Source organism: Candida pseudojiufengensis, assembly GCF_024610245.1.
Source record: "Candida pseudojiufengensis strain CBS 10847 chromosome Unknown scaffold14, whole genome shotgun sequence".
Classification (NCBI taxonomy): domain Eukaryota; kingdom Fungi; phylum Ascomycota; class Pichiomycetes; order Serinales; family Debaryomycetaceae; genus Lodderomyces; species Lodderomyces pseudojiufengensis.
In genome coordinates, this window is record NW_026261536.1 from 27,636 (window position 1) to 45,625 (window position 17,990).

Consider the following 17,990-nt stretch of genomic DNA (forward strand, 5'->3'; position numbering starts at 1 on the left):
TCAAGTATTTATTTTTATTCATCGTATTGCATCTTTCAATACTTCAATAGCCCATAAATGAAATTTTACGAATATTTGATCATCATTAGTTAATTCAATCAACAGTTTTGGTCTAATCATTGATCTTCTTAAATATTTTTCATTATTTTGATTTTCATTTTCAATATAATTTTTTTCATTTGTTTCATTTATTTTAAATTGTAATAAATTAATAAATTCATTAAAATATAATGTTATAATATCCCAATTTTGTAAAATTTTAATTTCATTATCTCCAATTAATATTAAACCATATTTTCTTTCTAAACCTCTTGAATTTATATCATAAATTTTAAAAATTTTATTTATACAATATCCATTTATATTATCTCCAAAAAAATTTGGTTTTGTTAAATCTAAATTTGTTTCAACTGATAAAGATTTCATAACTAATTTTGTTAATGCTGCATATCTCTTTTGTGAAGTTGGATATTGAGTTGATATAAATTCTTTATCATCAATAGTTGTTGTCAAATTAACTACATTTTCTGGTAAAATTAATTGACATGATAAACATGAATTATTAGTAGTTTTAGAATTTGATTGTAATAAATAATTTTGCTTTTTATCCTTTGTTGTTAGTTGTGTACATATGATTATTGATGGACCGTGTAATTCACAGAAATGACATAAACAGACTATATAATTGGCCATTGAGACATATTTGTTGATGTTAGTTGATAAGAAGTTGAACTTATTGCATTATTTGATCTTGTAATAAAGTACACTACGGAACAATTTCATAAAAGAAGAGACTCGTCTGAAAAATTTATTACCTTTTAATTTCCCCAATAATCATATACACCATAGTAACAAATAAAATATGTCTACCACTACTACCAAAAGTATGTCTTTCTTAATTCAATCAATTCAGTTTTTCAATTACTAACTAATCTTCCAGAACCAACTGAAGTTGATCACTCAATTGCAAACTCAGATGTTGTTTTTAAATATAAAACTGCAGGTAAAATTGCTAATAGAGTTATAGCTCAAGTTAAAGAATTAGCAATTGAAGGTTCAAATACTTTTGATTTATCAGTTAAAGGTGATGAATTATTGGAAGAAGAATTATCCAAAGTCTTCAATTCTAAAAAAACAAAAAATATTCCAAAAGGTATTGCATTTCCAACTACTATAAGTCCTAATCATGTTCCTGCTCATTTAGCACCAGTTACAAGAGATGATGAAGCAAATATTGAATTAAAAAATGGAGATGTTGTAAGTATTCAATTAGGTGTTCAATTAGATGGATTTCCAGCTATTGTTGGTGAGACTTTTGTTATTGGAGCTTCAAAAGAACATCCAATTGATGGTCAAAAAGCTGATTTATTAAAAGCTGCATGGACTGCATCAGAAGTTGCATTAAGTAATTTTAAACCAGGTACTAAAAATTGGGATATTACAAATATTATAGGTAAAGTTGCTAAATCATTTGATGTAACTCCTGTTGAAAATATGTTAACTCATAATCAAGAAAGATTAAAAATGTATGGAAATAAAGAAATCATTTTAAATCCATCAAAACAAAATAAAGCAAATATGGAAACTCATAAAGTTGAAATAAATGATGTTTATGGTTTAGATATTTTAATTTCAACTTCAAAAGATGGTAAAGTTAAACCATCAAATTTTAGAACTTCATTATATAAACTAACTGGTGAATCTTATGCTTTAAAAATGAAAATGTCTCATAAAATTTTAGGTGAATTAAAATCTAAAAATAATGGTCATCCTTTCCCATTCAATATTCGTAATTTAGATGATCCAAAAAAAGCAAGAGGTGGTTTAGCTGAACCAACTAATCATAAAATTTTATTATCTTATGACGTTGTTACTGAAAAAGAAGGTGAATATATTGCTCAATTTTACACTACTTTTGGTGTTACTAAGAATGGTATTGTTAAATATACTGAACCAACTTTTGATGAAGAATTTTACAAAACTGATAAAGAATATAAAGAGGTGGAAGAATCAACTTAATTTAGAACGCTAAATTGTTCCTTGTTTCATGATTTTTAAAACTAAAACACGTTATGTTCAAAATTTTCGATGTTTGCATTTCTCAATGATTTAATGATGATAATGAAACTTTCATATTAAAAAATGTACATAAAAAGCTATCAGTTCATTGATTCTCTTATATATTACAATTTCTTTACTACTTTGAAACAAATTATTTAAAAGATCAACAATTGTTGGTTTTTCCTTATTACAATTTTTTTTTCTTAAAATAATTTTTCCTCAAAAGTTTCATTAGACGAAATCACTTTTCTTACAAAACAAATCACGTCCATATTCACCTAAAAATTTTATGCTAGTATATTTATAATTGGATGGTATCAAGAAGTAGTAGTCGGAGTAGCTCGACTTCAATCAATGGTAGTCTGAGAAAATCATCGGTGCTGGTATCAAATGGAAATGTTAAGATTAAAAAATCAAATGCTAAAGAAAATTCAAAAATTAATGATAACAAACGACGAAATGAAGAAATAGAAACACCAGAAACTCCAGATAGTTCGAATAAAAGGAAGTCAAGACGAATAGCTCAACTAGGGAATGTTCCAACATTGTCAGCTAGTCCAAACATTAAAGAATTATCAAGTCAAGTCATTTCAGATAGTGAAGAATCTCAAAATGTTGAACCAATTACTTTACCATTTATAGAGCCAGATTTAGCTATTCCAACACCAAGTTATACAGGACAACCTTTGGAAGAATTCCCATCAGCTAAAATAAAGAAAGAATCATTATGGCCAGCAAAACTAAGACGGAAAAAAGGGAAAGATTCTGAAACCAATGATAAAAATAATCGAGAGTCATCCCTTTCGATTGATGAAGAAAATGATAATAACATAAAAATTGAACAAGAATATAAATCAAATCTACAAACTCCTATTACACATAATATAGTTCAAGAAAGTGAATTACGCTCACCTAATGAAAACATACCACAATCTCCATCGAAAAAAATAAAAGTTGTTGTTAAAACTCCTAAACAAACAACAATTATAAATAAAGCAACACCAGTAAATGCATTAAAAAAGATAAAAATCATATCACCTAAAAAATCTCCAGTAAGTTCAAAACTACTAGCTCCAAACACAAAAGTTGAAAATAATAATACTCATTTCAATTTTAATGATTCATTTGAAGATGACACCTATAAAGATAATGATGATTTTTGTTTTGCATGTGGAAGACCAGGTGTATTTATATGTTGTGAAACATGTCCCAAATCATTTCATTTCACATGTTGTGATCCTCCATTGGAAGAACCACCTGAAGATGATTGGTTTTGTCATGAATGTTTTGCCAAAAAGAATCCTAAATTATTACCAAATTGGAAAGAAGTAGGAATATTTGGTAAATTATTAAATGATTTACAAATTAGAAATCCAAAAGTATTTCAATTACCTCAAAAAATAAGAGAAGATACATTTATTGGAGTTGAAACTGGTGATTTTGGAGATTATGCAGATGATTCTGAAAAACCAGATCTACCTAAAAAGACAACTAATGGATCATTACAAATACCGGGGTTCAATAAAAACATTGATCTTGAAATTGAAAATTTATATAATGAAAAAGGTGAACCATATCTATGTCATAAATGTGGAGATTCAGGACAAAATCATAGAACTTTAATAAAATGTGATTATTGTCCATTAATTTATCATGTTGATTGTCTTGATTATCCTATGTTTGGTCCAAAAACAATTGGAGATAAATGGAGATGTCCAAATCATATTAAAGATTTATTACCAAGAGGATTACCTGAATTAAGACAATTTAAAGATACTGAAATTTTGGAAGCATCTTTAAAAAGTAATTTTTTAAAAATAATGGCTATGGAAAATTTTGTTGTTAAATTTGATTCAGATGGTTATTATAAAGATAATTCAAAACATAAATTAGATGAAATTAAACCTTATAATGATGAAAAAAATGAAACTTTAGCTGATTGGGGTAGTGATATAAATGCAATTCATCCAGAATTTCAAATTCCAAGTTATTTACAAACTGAATCTACTTCAAATGGTGTTTCTGCAAATTTAAAATCAAAATTAGTTAGTATACCAAAATCAAATTCTTCAATTTTACAAACTTATAGGATACCTGAAAAACTGATCATTTTAGATTTTATTAATAAATTCGATAATAAAACAAATATACTAGAAAAGAACAAAGAATACGAATATCAAAAACGACTAGAGGAAAATCCTGAGGAACTTAATTTTGTTAATGGATTAAATAAGCTAACAAAGCAATTAAATCTTGATGCTTTGTTGAAAGCAGTAAATCTTGAAGAGAAAGATCATAAAATAAATGGTAAAATTGACAAACCAAAGTTGGAAAAACATGTCGAAAAAGAAGTTAATGGAAGTGCTTTATCTGATAATGAACTCAACGAATTACTAAAAATCAAAAAATTAATGGAAGCTAAAGGACAAGAAGAACTTTTAAAATGTCTACAAAGCTGATATTGATTTATCTTTAATATGTATATTTACATGAAATTTTAAATTTGGTCATTACAATGGCATTTATGTTTATTCATTAATTTGAGATTCTTTTGCTAATCTTTCTTGTTCTTCTTTTTCTCTTTGTTCTCTTCTTGCTTTCTTTATCATCATAAAATGACTTGCAGGTTTTAATTCTATTTTAGGTATTTCATCAACTGTCATTTGTCTAGCATTTGTTAAATTTATTAATTCACTAAATATTTTATGAGGTGGTTTACTTGCACATTCTATAAGTGAATCATCTTTTGAATTTATTCCATGAATTTTTAATTTTAATGGTAATTTTGATAAATCTTCTTCTTGTTCAATTGTTATATTATTTACTGTAAATTGTATTTCGGGGTTATGATATCTTAATGTTGGTAATGATTCTTTCCAAAAGTATCTTATACCATTTGCTGGTTTATATAATATGGGTCTTTGATGATATATAAATAATTCTATTTCTTTATATTTGGTTGGATCGAATTTATATGAATTTTTTGGTTCTCCTCGAAGTCTATTCACTTTTTTAATTTGTTTTAGTACATTTGGATTATATTTTTGCTTGGGTGTTATTATCATTTGCATCGACATATTGAATAATTATAGTTTTGGTTGTGGTTAGACTAGGTTTTATGGGTTTATGATTGAAAAATTTTTAATATGGTTCTTCGTATTATCTTGTCTTGTTTTAAATTTCGCAAAGATCATGAGATTCACACGACTTCAATTTTTTGGCAACCACTTTTCATTTTAAGAGGTATTTACATATCGTCAATATTTACAACAATTCAGTATTACAGATAAGACTTAGATCGGTAAATCAATTGAATTGCTGATAAAAAGATTATAAGGAAGTTTTAAAACAGCTCAAGTCACATAAACCAAAAATAGCTTTTTATCCAAATTGAGATCACACATCAAAGATTATAGCACCCAATTTTTGGGGTTGCTTTTAACAATGTTAATCAACTTTTTATATTGGTTGAATCACAGATTTAGAAGAGTATCAGAACTATTATTTGGAACTGTTTTTGAACCTAAATTTGATATTGTTCTAGTTACTGGTGGCGCATCAGGTTTAGGTAAAGAATTGGTTGCACAATTAGTTAGTAAAAATGCTAAAATCATTGTTTTAGATATTAATATACCTGTTATCAAACATCCAGGTGTTTCATATTTCAAATGTGATGTAAGTAATAGAGAAGAAGTTTTGAACGTTGCAACTGCTATTCAAAGTACAATTGGAACAGTTACTGTCTTGATTAATAATGCAGGTATTACAACTGGTAAAACTGTTTTAGAATTATCTTATGAAGAGATTGAATCAATTATACAAACTAACTTAATGTCAAGTTTTTACACAATTAAAGCATTTTTACCAGGAATGTTGAAACTTGAAAGAGGATATGTTGTAACAATTGCTTCTGTTTTAGGTTATATGTCACCTGCAAAATTAAGCGCTTATGGTGCATCTAAATCAGGTCTCATTGCGTTACATGAATCATTAACTTATGAGTTGGGTCCTCCATCATTAAACCCATATGGAATTAAAACTTTATTAATATGTCCTGGTCAATTAAGTACAGGAATGTTCAAAGGTGTTAAAACTCCTGCAAAAATTTTAGCTCCAGAATTAGATCCAAAATATGTTGCAAAAAAAGTTATTTCATCAATTGAACAAGGTAAAAGAGGTGAAATTAAATTACCTTATTATGGAAATTTTGTACCTCTCTTTAGATCAATTCCATGGCCAATTGTTGAAGTCGTTAGAAAATTTTCAGGGATTGATAAAAGTATGAATTCTTTCAAAGCTAAATTATCAAAAGTTGCTAGTAGTGTTTCCTCACTTGCAAGTTTATCTCTTCATGGTTCTCAAAGAGGTTCTGAACATACTAGTGTTCATAAATTTAACATACATCAAGAAGAAGTGCAAGAAAATGAACAAGAACAAGTACTTGAGCAAGAACAAGTACTTGAGCAAGAACAAGTACATGAACAAGAGCAAGAGCAACAATAGTAAAAGTTTATGGCTAATAATTAAAATATTTTGTTGTATTAAGATCTATAGTCCCCATTTATAGTTACATATTCATGAGAAAAATCACAAGTCCAAAAATCAGCACTTTGACCTCCACCTGTTCCTAAATCTATTTCAATCACTAAATCTTCATCCTGTAAAATCTCTGAAGCTCTATCTTCATCAACTTTTTCTGGTTCACCATTTATTAATAAATCCAAACTTTCACTTCCATCTACTGGAACAAATTTAACACTAGTTTTTGATGGAACAACTGCTTCATTTTCAACATCTGCATAACCAATTGCACATAATATTCGACCCCAATTTGCATCTTTCCCATACATTGCAGTTTTAAATAATGCAGAATTAGCAACACTTGAAGCTATTGTTTTAGCATCTTTATAAGACAAAGCATCTTTTACTTTCAAAGTTATAAACTTTGTAGCTCCTTCACCATCTCTAACAACTAATTGAGCCAATTGTTGAGCAAAAGCTGTAATTTCATGTTGTAAAGCTCCATATCTTTCGGCACATGAAGAGTTTAAATCAATTTCTTCACCACCTGCCGCACCATTCGCTATAGCGACTATTGTATCGTTTGTTGACATATCACCATCTACCGTTATACTATTAAATGATCTATCAACTGAATATTTTAAAATTTGTTCTAATGCAGAAGGTGAAACTGGAGCATCAGTCACAAAAAAACCTAATAATGTAGCCATATTTGGACAAATCATACCAGCACCTTTACACAAACCGGCTAAAGTATAAGTGTCATCACCTATTTGAAATTGTTTACTTACTAATTTAGGAAAAGTATCAGTTGTACAAATAGCTGTTGCACAATTTATCCAATCTTGATGAGAACTACCTAAATGATTTAATGCTAATTTTGGAATACCTGATAATATTTCATCTATTGGTAAATTATTCCCAATTACACCTGTTGACATTACTAAAGTTGAATCAGTTTTATTCTCCAATACTGAATCAGTGACTATTACCATATCATTAGCATCTTTAATACCTTGTGTTCCAGTAACAGCATTTGCATTACCACTATTAACAACTATTGAATTTATTCCCGACCCCTTTGTTTCCTTTATTATTCTTTGAGAAACTTGTACTGGAGCAGCTTTGAATTTGTTGGTAGTGAAAACAGCAGCAGCTGAAGCATCTTTACCAAAAGTATTATGAAGTAAAGCTAAATCAAATGATTTACCATCTTTTTTAATACCACAATGTATTCCTCCAACTATGTAACCTTTTGGATAGACTCCATCCTTAGGTACAAATCTTGATGCTTTATCTGACAATAGACGAATTGAAAGTTTGGTGACTCTGTGCATCTTGTTAGATTTATGGTGGAAAGATAGGTGATGATTCAGAATACTCAAACTGAAAAAAAATATTAGCCGCGAACCTCACTATTTCCTAATTGGTGAAATTAGAGGTATTCAAACAAAAATTTTTGTTGGTATTGAAATATCAATCTAACAATTACAAGATATCTAACTAGAAAACTTGATCAATCTCAAAATGATACTATGAAAAGATGTATATCGAGCAGAATACTATCAAATCCGCGTCTACGGGCTAATATTTTATTCCAAAGGCGTTTGCAAAAACTTTCATCTAGCGTCACAAATGAACTACCACAATTCAATCAATCAATATTTGAAATTGCAAAGACTGTAACACAAGAAAATAAGGAATCTGACAACTTGAGAACAAGTTTTTTTCAAGCTATTAATGATAATAACTCTACTCGTGTATTAAAAATTTTATCAGATTTAAAAAATGATTCTGCAAACGATTTTAAAGATCAAGAACAGTTGGAATTTTTACAGATAGCTTTGAACTTTTACATCGAAAACAAAATTGATTCAATCCTGATTATAAGCACCTTAATTCAAGATTATTCGAATTTAATAAATTACTTCAAAAATGATGAAACTCATTCTAATCATGTTAACACTTTAATTAAAGCGGTGTTGAAGATCTCAGAAACAACGAATTCAACACCTGTGAAATTTACAATGAGGAAACTTTTCAATCAATTCATTGAGCAATATAATGTTAATCCTCATGTATCTGAAAAAAAAGTATCACCTGAACGATCTGCAGCGGATGGGGAAATGAAAATTAAGACATCTCGAAACAGTACTTCAATTGAACCATACTTAGATGACTTTAATATGTTAACATTTGAAAAAGCATGTGCATACATATCTGAGAATAAATTCACATGGAAGAATAAAGCAATCAAGGAACATCTATTCAAATTTTATGAAACATTACCAACAAATGAAAAACATGAGTTCATGGAAAGGTATATCTCATTTAATGAAACAAAGCAATCACAATTAGAAGCTCATTTCCATCAATTACAACAAAAAGAATCAACTCCTCAACAATTTAAAGTTAATTTTTTTGCTAAGGAACCCGATTCAATTTTAAGTTGGGTAGAGGAAGCATCACTACATTTGGAGAGTGTCATCAAATTTGAGTCTCCTGTTACAGACGATGAAAAAGTTTTGAGTCATTTCAAACCATTTTTGGAATATTTCACTATTAAATCACTCATATATTTGATCATACAAACACTCATCGGAGAAGCTTATAAAGAAGAAGTTGTTTTATCTGAAATTTTAAGTAAATTAAGATTTTATTACAGGAAGAATATTCAAACTATCAAATGTGACAGTTACAAGATCCAATTATTAAAATTCATTCCTGAAAATTCATTTGATAAATTATCTAATATCCTAATCAACTCAGTGATTGTTACATGCAAAGTTAAAGGAGATGACGGCAGTGATTCAATATTTCAAGTTGAAAAAGAACCAAATAAACAAATGGTGTTTGCAATGTCTACAATCTACAACAATTCCAAGAAAAAATTAGTCATTAAAATCAATCCAACTTTACAAAATTTAATCAATACATCATCATCATATAATTTAAATGAATTTTCACATCATTTTCCTTTATTACATCCACCAAAACCATGGTTAAATACAAAAATTGGAGCATTTAATGAAATAGAAACAAATTTTATAAGTGGTTATGATTCATTACATAAATCAATTTTAACAAAATTACAAAAACAAGGTAAATTAGATTCAGGATTTAGATGTCTTGATCAAATGGGTAAAACTGCATGGTGTATTAATCCTGATATTTTAAAAATTTTTAATGAAATTATGGAGTTACCTCAAGGTTTTTTAGATATACCACCTAAAACAATTATTGAAAAGAGTAAAAAAAAATCAATAGAATTAAAAAGTTTAAGAAAAAATTATGAAATGATTTTAAATTTAGCTAATTCATATGGTAAAAATGGTGATATTTTATATCATGTTTATATGTTTGATTTTAGAGGTAGAGTATATGCTTTATCTCCTTTAAGTCATTATGGTGGTGATCTAACTAGATCATTATTTAATTTTTGGTTTAGTCAACCTTTAGGTAAAAATGGATTTTATTGGATTAAATATCAATTAGTTTCTATGTTTGGTAATGGTTATTTAAGTGAAGATTGTGAAAAATTTGTTGAAAAATTTCAAAATGAAATTATAAGTTCTGCAAATGACCCAATTTCAAATAAATGGTGGATGAAAGGTGATGAACCATTTTCTACCTTATCATTATGTTTTGAAATTAAGAAAATTTTGGAATTTGAATCAAATGGAGGTAACATAGAGGAGTATTTATGTAGAGTTCCAATTCATCAAGATGGTTCTTGTAATGGATTACAACATTATGCCGCATTGGCAGCAGATGAAGCTGGTGGAAAAGCAGTCAATTTATTACCAATGGAAACAAAGCAAGACGTTTATTCAACTGTTAGAGATATAGTCGAGGAAAAAATTAAAAATGATATTGATGAAAATTTACTAGCTGGAAAAGACCTTGATAGTGCTAAATTAATATTGAAAATTTTGGATAGAAAATTAGTTAAAAGACCAGTAATGACAACCGTTTATGGAGTTACATTAAATGGAGCAAGTAAACAAATATTAGAAAATATTGAGAGTTTAAAATCTAATCATTACGAAAACCCAACAAATAGAAAATATGATCAAACAATTATTGATCAATTAAGTACTTTCAATCTAAAGACTACAAATTACTTAGCTAAAAAGATATTAAATTCAATTAATGAATTATTCTGTAATGCTAAAAATCTTGAAGATTGGTTAGTTTTAAATGCAAAAAGAATTTTAACAAGCTATAATATTATAACCTTAGATTTTTTAGAATTAAAACAACTGAACTCCATTAAAGATTTAAAAAATTTAAGTAATTGGTATAAATCACCAATAAATTTTGATCCGATAAATTGGACATCACCAGCTGGGTTTCCAATTATTCAAATTTATCGAAAATTTCCTAAACAAATCGTAAAGGGTTTATTAGGATCAACTATGAAATTTAAAACGTCAGAATTAACTTCAATGGATCGTAGAAAACATGAATTAGCTATAGCTCCAAATTTTATACATTCTTTAGATGCTGCACATATGTTTATGACATGTAATGAAGCTAACAACCAAAAAATAACTTTTACTTCAATTCATGATTCTTATTGGACTTATCCAAATAATGTTGAAAAATTATCAAAAATTTTAAGAGAACAATTTGTGGAATTATATTCTTTTGATTATATGAAAGAAATTAAATTAAAATTTGAAAAACAAATGGAAAATTCTTTTCAATTATGTTATTTTGAGAAATCAAAGAATTTAGAACTAGCTGGGTTTTTAAAAGATAAAAGAAGTAGTTATAATGAACGGAAAATTAATGATCAATTGAATATTGAATTAAGAGAATTAACTTCACAAAAAGATTTGAATTTTGAAATTCAAAGATTAATTGAAAAATATAATTCTAAATTATATTATATTGTTGGTAATAAAATTTTTGAATACAGTTCCAATTTGAAAACTTCTCAGGTTGAAATAAAGGAAAAACCTAAGAATTTAGTTCCAATTCTAACACCCGTTCAAGTATTAGATTTACCAAAGAAGGGAACATTAAATATTGAGAAAGTGAAAGAAAGTAAATACTTCTTTTCATAAACTATTAAAGTATCATGTAAATAAAGAAGAAGAAAAGTAAAAACGATAGACCTATAACTATTATTATATTTGTCATCAAATTCATTTCATTCATTAATCATTTTCTCTAATTTTCCAAATATCTTGTCTCTATGAATAGCTAGAGGATCATCAACATCACTTTTAAAAAAAGTATTCCTTTTCAATGGTTCATCATCTTCATCATCTCCTTCTTCATCTTCTTCATCTTGTAAATTCATATATTTTTCAACATCACCATAATCAAAATATTCATCACCTTTAAATCCAATTCCATCCTGAGGTTCATACCCTTGGTAATCATCATCATCATAATCTCGATCTTCTCCATCATCATCATCTCCAATCTTTAATTTATTAAACCCATCTTCAAATTCATTTAATTCTTCCAAACCTTCTAAATCTTCATCACTTGGATAATCATTTTGATAAAATGACTCAGCATTTGAATCTTCATCATCAGTTAATAAATTTGTTTTTTTTAAATTTGAATTAATATCATCATTTTCTTCATCAATATTATTCATTAATATTGAATCTGGATTATTTTCTTCTAAATCATCAAAAAATCTAATATATCCTATTTCTGTTTTTGGATGATTTGCTGTTGTTAATGGTTCTGAATCTATTAGATGGTATACGTCATAGACATAAGTATCGTCTTCTTCATCTTGTACTTGTTGGTCTTCGTTTGCTGGTATGGATGATGATGAGTTGGTAGATAATTTACTTTCAGAAGAGTCTATTGTTTGTACCGGTTGAGCTATAGTTTTACCACCTCTTTTTTTCCTTCTTACATTTGAATCATTTTCATTTGTTACATAATCATTAATCATACTACTTACTTCATTTGATAATCCAATTTCTTTACCATAATCTTCTGGGATTGATCGTTTTTGAGGTTGTTGTATGACAAATCTCCTTTTGAAAGGTGTTTTTTTATTAGTTGAATCATTTTGAGTTGATAACTGGTCATTTTGCTTTAGTTCACTCGATTTCGATGGAGATGTTGCTTCTGATAATATAGAACTTAGGATAGTTTCATTATCATTATAATTCTTTAAATCATCTTCAGTAGTTGAAAGTTTGAATAGATAGTTTGAATTTTCGATTTGTTTTTGTCTTTGTAATGCTTGATTTGATGGTTCTCTTTTAGACGTAGGTGTTGTTGCAGAATCGTTAGCTTTGGTTAGATAATTGATTGGTGTTGATGGTCTACCTGGTGATGATATTGGTGTTGATGGTTTTGATCTCTTTACTGATCTTGTGTCTTCTAGAATTAATGCTTGTAGTGGATCTTGACCTCTTTTTCTCTTGATTCGTAGAACTTTTGGTGGAAGGTCTTGTGATTGTTCGTATGACATGCCTAATACTTGTAGTTTGTAGTTTGTAGTAACGGATGATAGTATTTTATGTGGGGTCGTAATAATATGTTGCAGAAATTCTAATCAGTCGTAAATTAGGTCGACCGACCAAATTAGCGAGAGAAGATTGAAATATCCAGATCAAATATAAAACTACAAACGTCATATCTATATGCTATTACATAAAACTAGGTGTGAATCAAAACTATACCAACAAACACGATATCCTTACAATGTCAGAACTAGACCCACTAGATCAACAATCACAGATTAATTATAAAAGTCTACAATATCTACTACAAGAAATAGTACCGACATCAATACGAGTCTCACAACAAGTAACAAACCCAAATTATTCAAATAAAACCAAAACTTCAAAACCATCGATTGATTCAGATACAAATACGGAAATACCGATCAATGAAGTAAAAGATTTAAATTTGGAAGATTCCACTCAAGAAACAACAGCAACATCCAATAAATATCAAACAAGAATAAATCAACAATTATCTCAAATAAAAAACGATTTACCAGGGACGATAAACATCTTAGATACTCAATTATTATATACAGATGATGTAACAATAAGAATAGAACAATTTGGTTATAATTTAGGTTTAAAAATTTCAGAAATTTTATTATATAAAAATTCTCAATCAACAACAAAAATTATAGATATATTAGATATAATGAAATTTATATGTCGTGATGTTTGGAAATATATTTTTTTAAAACAAATTGATAATTTAAGAACAAATCATAGAGGTACTTTTGTTTTAATAGATAATAAATTTAAATGGTTTGAAAATTTTAGTTCTCAACAATTTGAAAATGGTTTACAAGATACTATTTTAAAATCTAAAATTTATTTATGGTTTCCTTGTGGTTTAATAAAGGGTATATTATGGAACTTTGGAATTGATGGAAATGTTATACCTGAAATTACTCAATTTCCTTCTGTTCAATTTAATATTCAAACTGGTGTAAATAATTAGAATATATGTGTATTGATGAATTGTTGAAATAAACATATTGAACTACAGATAGCATACTACTGAGACTGTATTTTCTTTTTTTTTTTGTTTTCACCAAGAGCATAGTGACTAGCATCTGTTGTAGTGAGAAGTTCCATTGATTTCAAGCAATTATACCTAATAGAATTGTATTATTTCAATGGGTATTAATATGAGTTCAGAAATAAATGGAACTTTTACCACAACAGATGCCAGTCAATTTGCACTTGATGTCGGTGTTGGAAGTTTACATAAATCTTCTCTTGATGAAGCATATGTAGTTGAGTAAGTCTTGAGATCAATGTAAGAAAAATTATGTGTTCTGTTTCAACAGTGAAAATTATTTATTTCAAAAGAATTTTTATAATTCTCAATTTTATATATTACTTACCATTTTTTTTCACCTAACCAATGTCAACAACTAAATATTGAATAGACTTTTGTTTCTCAAAGTTCATAAATCACCCTAATTAGTATAGCAAGCATTTATCCTAGGTCTATCTTGGATTCTGTGGATTCAATAAAAATATATTGCTGAAATTTTCTGACTCATATTTGAAAGTAGAAGCAGATCAATTTTTGGGTTGACTCATATCAACAAAATTCATCGAAGAATTGAAAAGTTTATCATATAATGGATCATACTATCATCAATACAGTTAGAGAGATAAGAGAATAGAACTTAACAGGTGACAATCAGTCTCAACCTTATCCTTAGTTAGATTATCCAATTATATATCCCTTTAATTAATGACAAGGAAGATAATTTAATTAATAATAAAGTTGAGGTTTGAGTGTTGCTTATGAAGTTCTATGAACTTAACTATATGACTCCATGCGAATCATGAAATAAAGCATTCAATAAACTATTTGGTAGAAAGAGAGTATACAATAAATGTGAATGATCAATTTGATGATGCCTTAGATTCAGTTTGATATTTGAGAAATACACAAATCTTGGGAATTTAGAGTCAAATAAGACACTTATTACTAAATAAAGAGGTGCTTATTACAATATTATTTTGTTGCAGTTTGATGTCGAAATTTATTTTTTAAATGCTCAACATTTAAAATAAAGTGTAAAAACGTCAAAAAGTTCTAATGATTGAGTTGGATTGTTGGAGCAGCTTTTATTTCAAAATATGAGCCGTCCAAGTGATAATGGGTCATTTGTTTATGTTGCTAAATTAGGTGGTGATGTTAATTTTCAATGGGACTAAATTGAACTTACAATGAACTTATTGCATACAATACATGGTGGTGTTGGTGGGTGTTTGCATATAATTTTAAAGGATTCAGTTGTTGACGATAAAATGGCAAGTGCTGCTGCACGATTAGCAGACGCGTTTGAAATGTTTTTCACACGCGGTTTTCAAGGAACTATTGACTCAAATATCTACTTCATATCATTAATTTAGATACAGTTAATTCTGGGTGCAAGTTGGATAATTATTTCAGAATAGTTACTACTGCATCTGGTATACAAAATTGGAAGCAAATTTTTTGGGATTGTGCTAAAGCCAGGAAAACAAATCGTATGGAATAGGATATCTGGGATGCTTTGCAGTTGAATAGTTATTTGACGTTGTTGCCATAAAATGGTATATTTACGATGAGTATTTTAGGTTTTGCTTCAATCATATTAAACAAAAGATACTTTGGAAGAAATTAATTTTTAATGGAGTATGTTATGTGTCTGATGATTTACCAATATGTATTCAAAGTGCGAACTAACTGTTGCTCGAGGGTTTTGCAATTTCATTTGTTGAATCTTTAGTTATTGTCAAATCCCAAAACTGGTTTCAATCGTATCATTGGCTATATATTATTAACAACAATATTCGGATTACGAACAACATTCATATCAACCACAATTCCTAGATCTACAACATTAAACAAATTCTCGAAATTACTTACTTCAACAAGAGGATCCAAAATCTCACCATTATCTACAATATTATTCAAGAGCAATATTTAGATCAATGACAATTTTCAGACCAACATCCGTACCCCAAACCGACTTTACGATAAGCTAGCTAGACTTGCATCAACAATTCTCTCCAACTCGAGATATAACTTTTAAGTTGTTTGAAATAGTCAAATTTCCTAATTTACAGCCCATAATTAATTGCAATGTGTGTAAACTAAACGAAGTCGCCAATTCTTAATCCAAATTCAAAAGAGGATCTGCAATTTCGATTACGAAATGGTGACTTCGTTCAACTTGCATACATGGCAATTTGATATGGGCCGTAAATCAAGATTTGTAAGTTGGTCTACATAAAGCTTTTCAGAAAAATGAATTGTTACATGTGAACTTCTCAGGACCGTTGTCAAAGTATTGTTCAATGCAAATATTTTGTAGTAATTATGAATGATTGGTGTTTTCACTGCTATCTTTTACAATCCATCTTTCGAAAGCAACAACCAAGAATCGTACAATAATTCATCATTGACATCAACAATAAAGTTGATCCTAAATTTAAATTAAAAAGGTCACGATCAGAAAACGGTGACTTTGGATTACAAAGGTCACAATCAGAGAGTGGATAAGAGAATTTGGAATGAAACATGAATCAATTTTGATATCTGGAAGTATTAGTATTGAGTAGTTATTGAACGATTTAGCCTCCAAGAGGGATATTTTTGAACAATGGTTGATGGTTATAGTGCTTTACCAAAACTCGATGGTTTCAACATATGAAGAACATAAGGATCTTTACCATTAATCTCCAATTAGAAACTATGAGATAATTAAGATGTAATTCATTGTATTATTGAATATATTTCAAGAGAAATCTCCAATTCCTCAATGAAAACTGCCATAGAAAATGAGTTCGAAATAAAGCTTTGAAAATTTACAAACTTAAACTACTTTTTTGGTGATTTTTATTCTTTTATTGTAAGTATTGATAAATACATGAAACTCAAGAACTTACTATTGTATAGATATTCAATAGTCTAGATTTGGTATAGAGATTACGCGCGTGCGACATATGCATATTATCCCTTTCTGCTGCTATTATAATAATAATAATTATATGAGGTAGTGTATATGATATTAATTTGTAACATATAACACTACCAATTACGTATATAATAAAAAATAAAAAATAAAATAGGGTTAAATTAATTTCCTCATTAAATTTTTATTTTTTTATTTTTAAACGTGATTATTATTTTATTTGTACTTACCAGTAGTATTTAATAAATTAGGAGGTATCAAAAACAAAGTTGGAAAATTTGTTTCATTCACTACAATTACAAATGCTTGACTGCTTGATTTCTAAACTGAAAAAGGAAGATATAAAGTAAGGGATTTTACTATTTCTCCTCCTCGCAGTACATTTGTGGCATAAGTCGTTTCACTACTACCTCCTTATATTTAAACCGCTTAAAACGTAAATTATTATCGTAAATTAAATTAAATTTTCATATAAAATTTGGAACACTCACAAAAACTTGTTTCAACTAGTAATTGAAATAAATTCAAGACAATAACAGTTTCTTTATTATACGAACTACTTTTTGAGTAATAGAGGAGAGGGAAACAATAAGGAGGTCAAAAAATTGATAAGTAGATTGGTATTGAGAGTGGTGTTGGATCAAAGATACACGATAGATTTTTAGTCTATTAGTTTATTTGTAAATCAATCAATTTTAAACATAAACTATGACAGATTTTTTTTTTAAACCAGCATTGTCTTTATTTAAAAAATTCTACATAGAATAGAAAGTTTTGTGTTAATAGAATACATAAGTCAAATTCTAAATGATAAATTGATCTATCACGTCAACAAATGTGGGTAGATCTGCAGCGTTTCATTCAATATCTTTATTACGTGTTCAGTTCTATTGGATCTGAATAGATATTATAACTACTAGTTACTCAAGATCCTTTTTTTTTATTTTGGTAATACTTAGATAATATCATAACAAAT

General features: G+C 28.0%; 9 protein-coding genes across 9 annotated transcripts; 5 read left to right on the forward strand and 4 right to left on the reverse strand. All coding sequences in view use genetic code 12, as the record gives it.

Annotated features, from left to right (window-relative positions):
- Positions 1-18: 18 nt before the first annotated feature.
- On the reverse strand, positions 19-693 carry KGF55_004311 (uncharacterized protein; the record flags this gene model as incomplete). The annotated part of the gene is made up of 1 exon (XM_051759201.1): positions 19-693. One exon carries the CDS (start codon positions 691-693, stop codon positions 19-21), a length of 675 nt encoding a protein of 224 aa, XP_051612871.1.
- A 169-nt stretch (positions 694-862) lies between these two features.
- Positions 863-2,019, forward strand: KGF55_004312 (uncharacterized protein; the record flags this gene model as incomplete). Its single annotated transcript, XM_051759202.1, has 2 exons — positions 863-884; positions 941-2,019. The coding sequence occupies 2 exons, from the start codon at positions 863-865 to the stop codon at positions 2,017-2,019; spliced, it is 1,101 nt and encodes a 366-aa protein (XP_051612872.1).
- Positions 2,020-2,372: 353 nt separating this feature from the next.
- Positions 2,373-4,520, forward strand: KGF55_004313 (uncharacterized protein; the record flags this gene model as incomplete). The annotated part of the gene is made up of 1 exon (XM_051759203.1): positions 2,373-4,520. One exon carries the CDS (start codon positions 2,373-2,375, stop codon positions 4,518-4,520), a length of 2,148 nt encoding a protein of 715 aa, XP_051612873.1.
- Positions 4,521-4,589: 69 nt separating this feature from the next.
- On the reverse strand, positions 4,590-5,138 carry KGF55_004314 (mitochondrial 54S ribosomal protein mL61; the record flags this gene model as incomplete). The annotated part of the gene is made up of 1 exon (XM_051759204.1): positions 4,590-5,138. One exon carries the CDS (start codon positions 5,136-5,138, stop codon positions 4,590-4,592), a length of 549 nt encoding a protein of 182 aa, XP_051612874.1.
- Positions 5,139-5,505: 367 nt separating this feature from the next.
- On the forward strand, positions 5,506-6,564 carry KGF55_004315 (short-chain dehydrogenase/reductase; the record flags this gene model as incomplete). Its single annotated transcript, XM_051759205.1, has 1 exon — positions 5,506-6,564. One exon carries the CDS (start codon positions 5,506-5,508, stop codon positions 6,562-6,564), a length of 1,059 nt encoding a protein of 352 aa, XP_051612875.1.
- Positions 6,565-6,602: 38 nt separating this feature from the next.
- On the reverse strand, positions 6,603-7,919 carry ECM42 (glutamate N-acetyltransferase; the record flags this gene model as incomplete). Its single annotated transcript, XM_051759206.1, has 1 exon — positions 6,603-7,919. One exon carries the CDS (start codon positions 7,917-7,919, stop codon positions 6,603-6,605), a length of 1,317 nt encoding a protein of 438 aa, XP_051612876.1.
- Positions 7,920-8,117: 198 nt separating this feature from the next.
- Positions 8,118-11,654, forward strand: KGF55_004317 (uncharacterized protein; the record flags this gene model as incomplete). The annotated part of the gene is made up of 1 exon (XM_051759208.1): positions 8,118-11,654. One exon carries the CDS (start codon positions 8,118-8,120, stop codon positions 11,652-11,654), a length of 3,537 nt encoding a protein of 1,178 aa, XP_051612877.1.
- An 86-nt stretch (positions 11,655-11,740) lies between these two features.
- On the reverse strand, positions 11,741-13,036 carry KGF55_004318 (uncharacterized protein; the record flags this gene model as incomplete). The annotated part of the gene is made up of 1 exon (XM_051759209.1): positions 11,741-13,036. One exon carries the CDS (start codon positions 13,034-13,036, stop codon positions 11,741-11,743), a length of 1,296 nt encoding a protein of 431 aa, XP_051612878.1.
- A 233-nt stretch (positions 13,037-13,269) lies between these two features.
- Positions 13,270-14,031, forward strand: TRS33 (Trs33p; the record flags this gene model as incomplete). The annotated part of the gene is made up of 1 exon (XM_051759210.1): positions 13,270-14,031. The coding sequence occupies one exon, from the start codon at positions 13,270-13,272 to the stop codon at positions 14,029-14,031; it is 762 nt and encodes a 253-aa protein (XP_051612879.1).
- Positions 14,032-17,990: the final 3,959 nt, after the last annotated feature.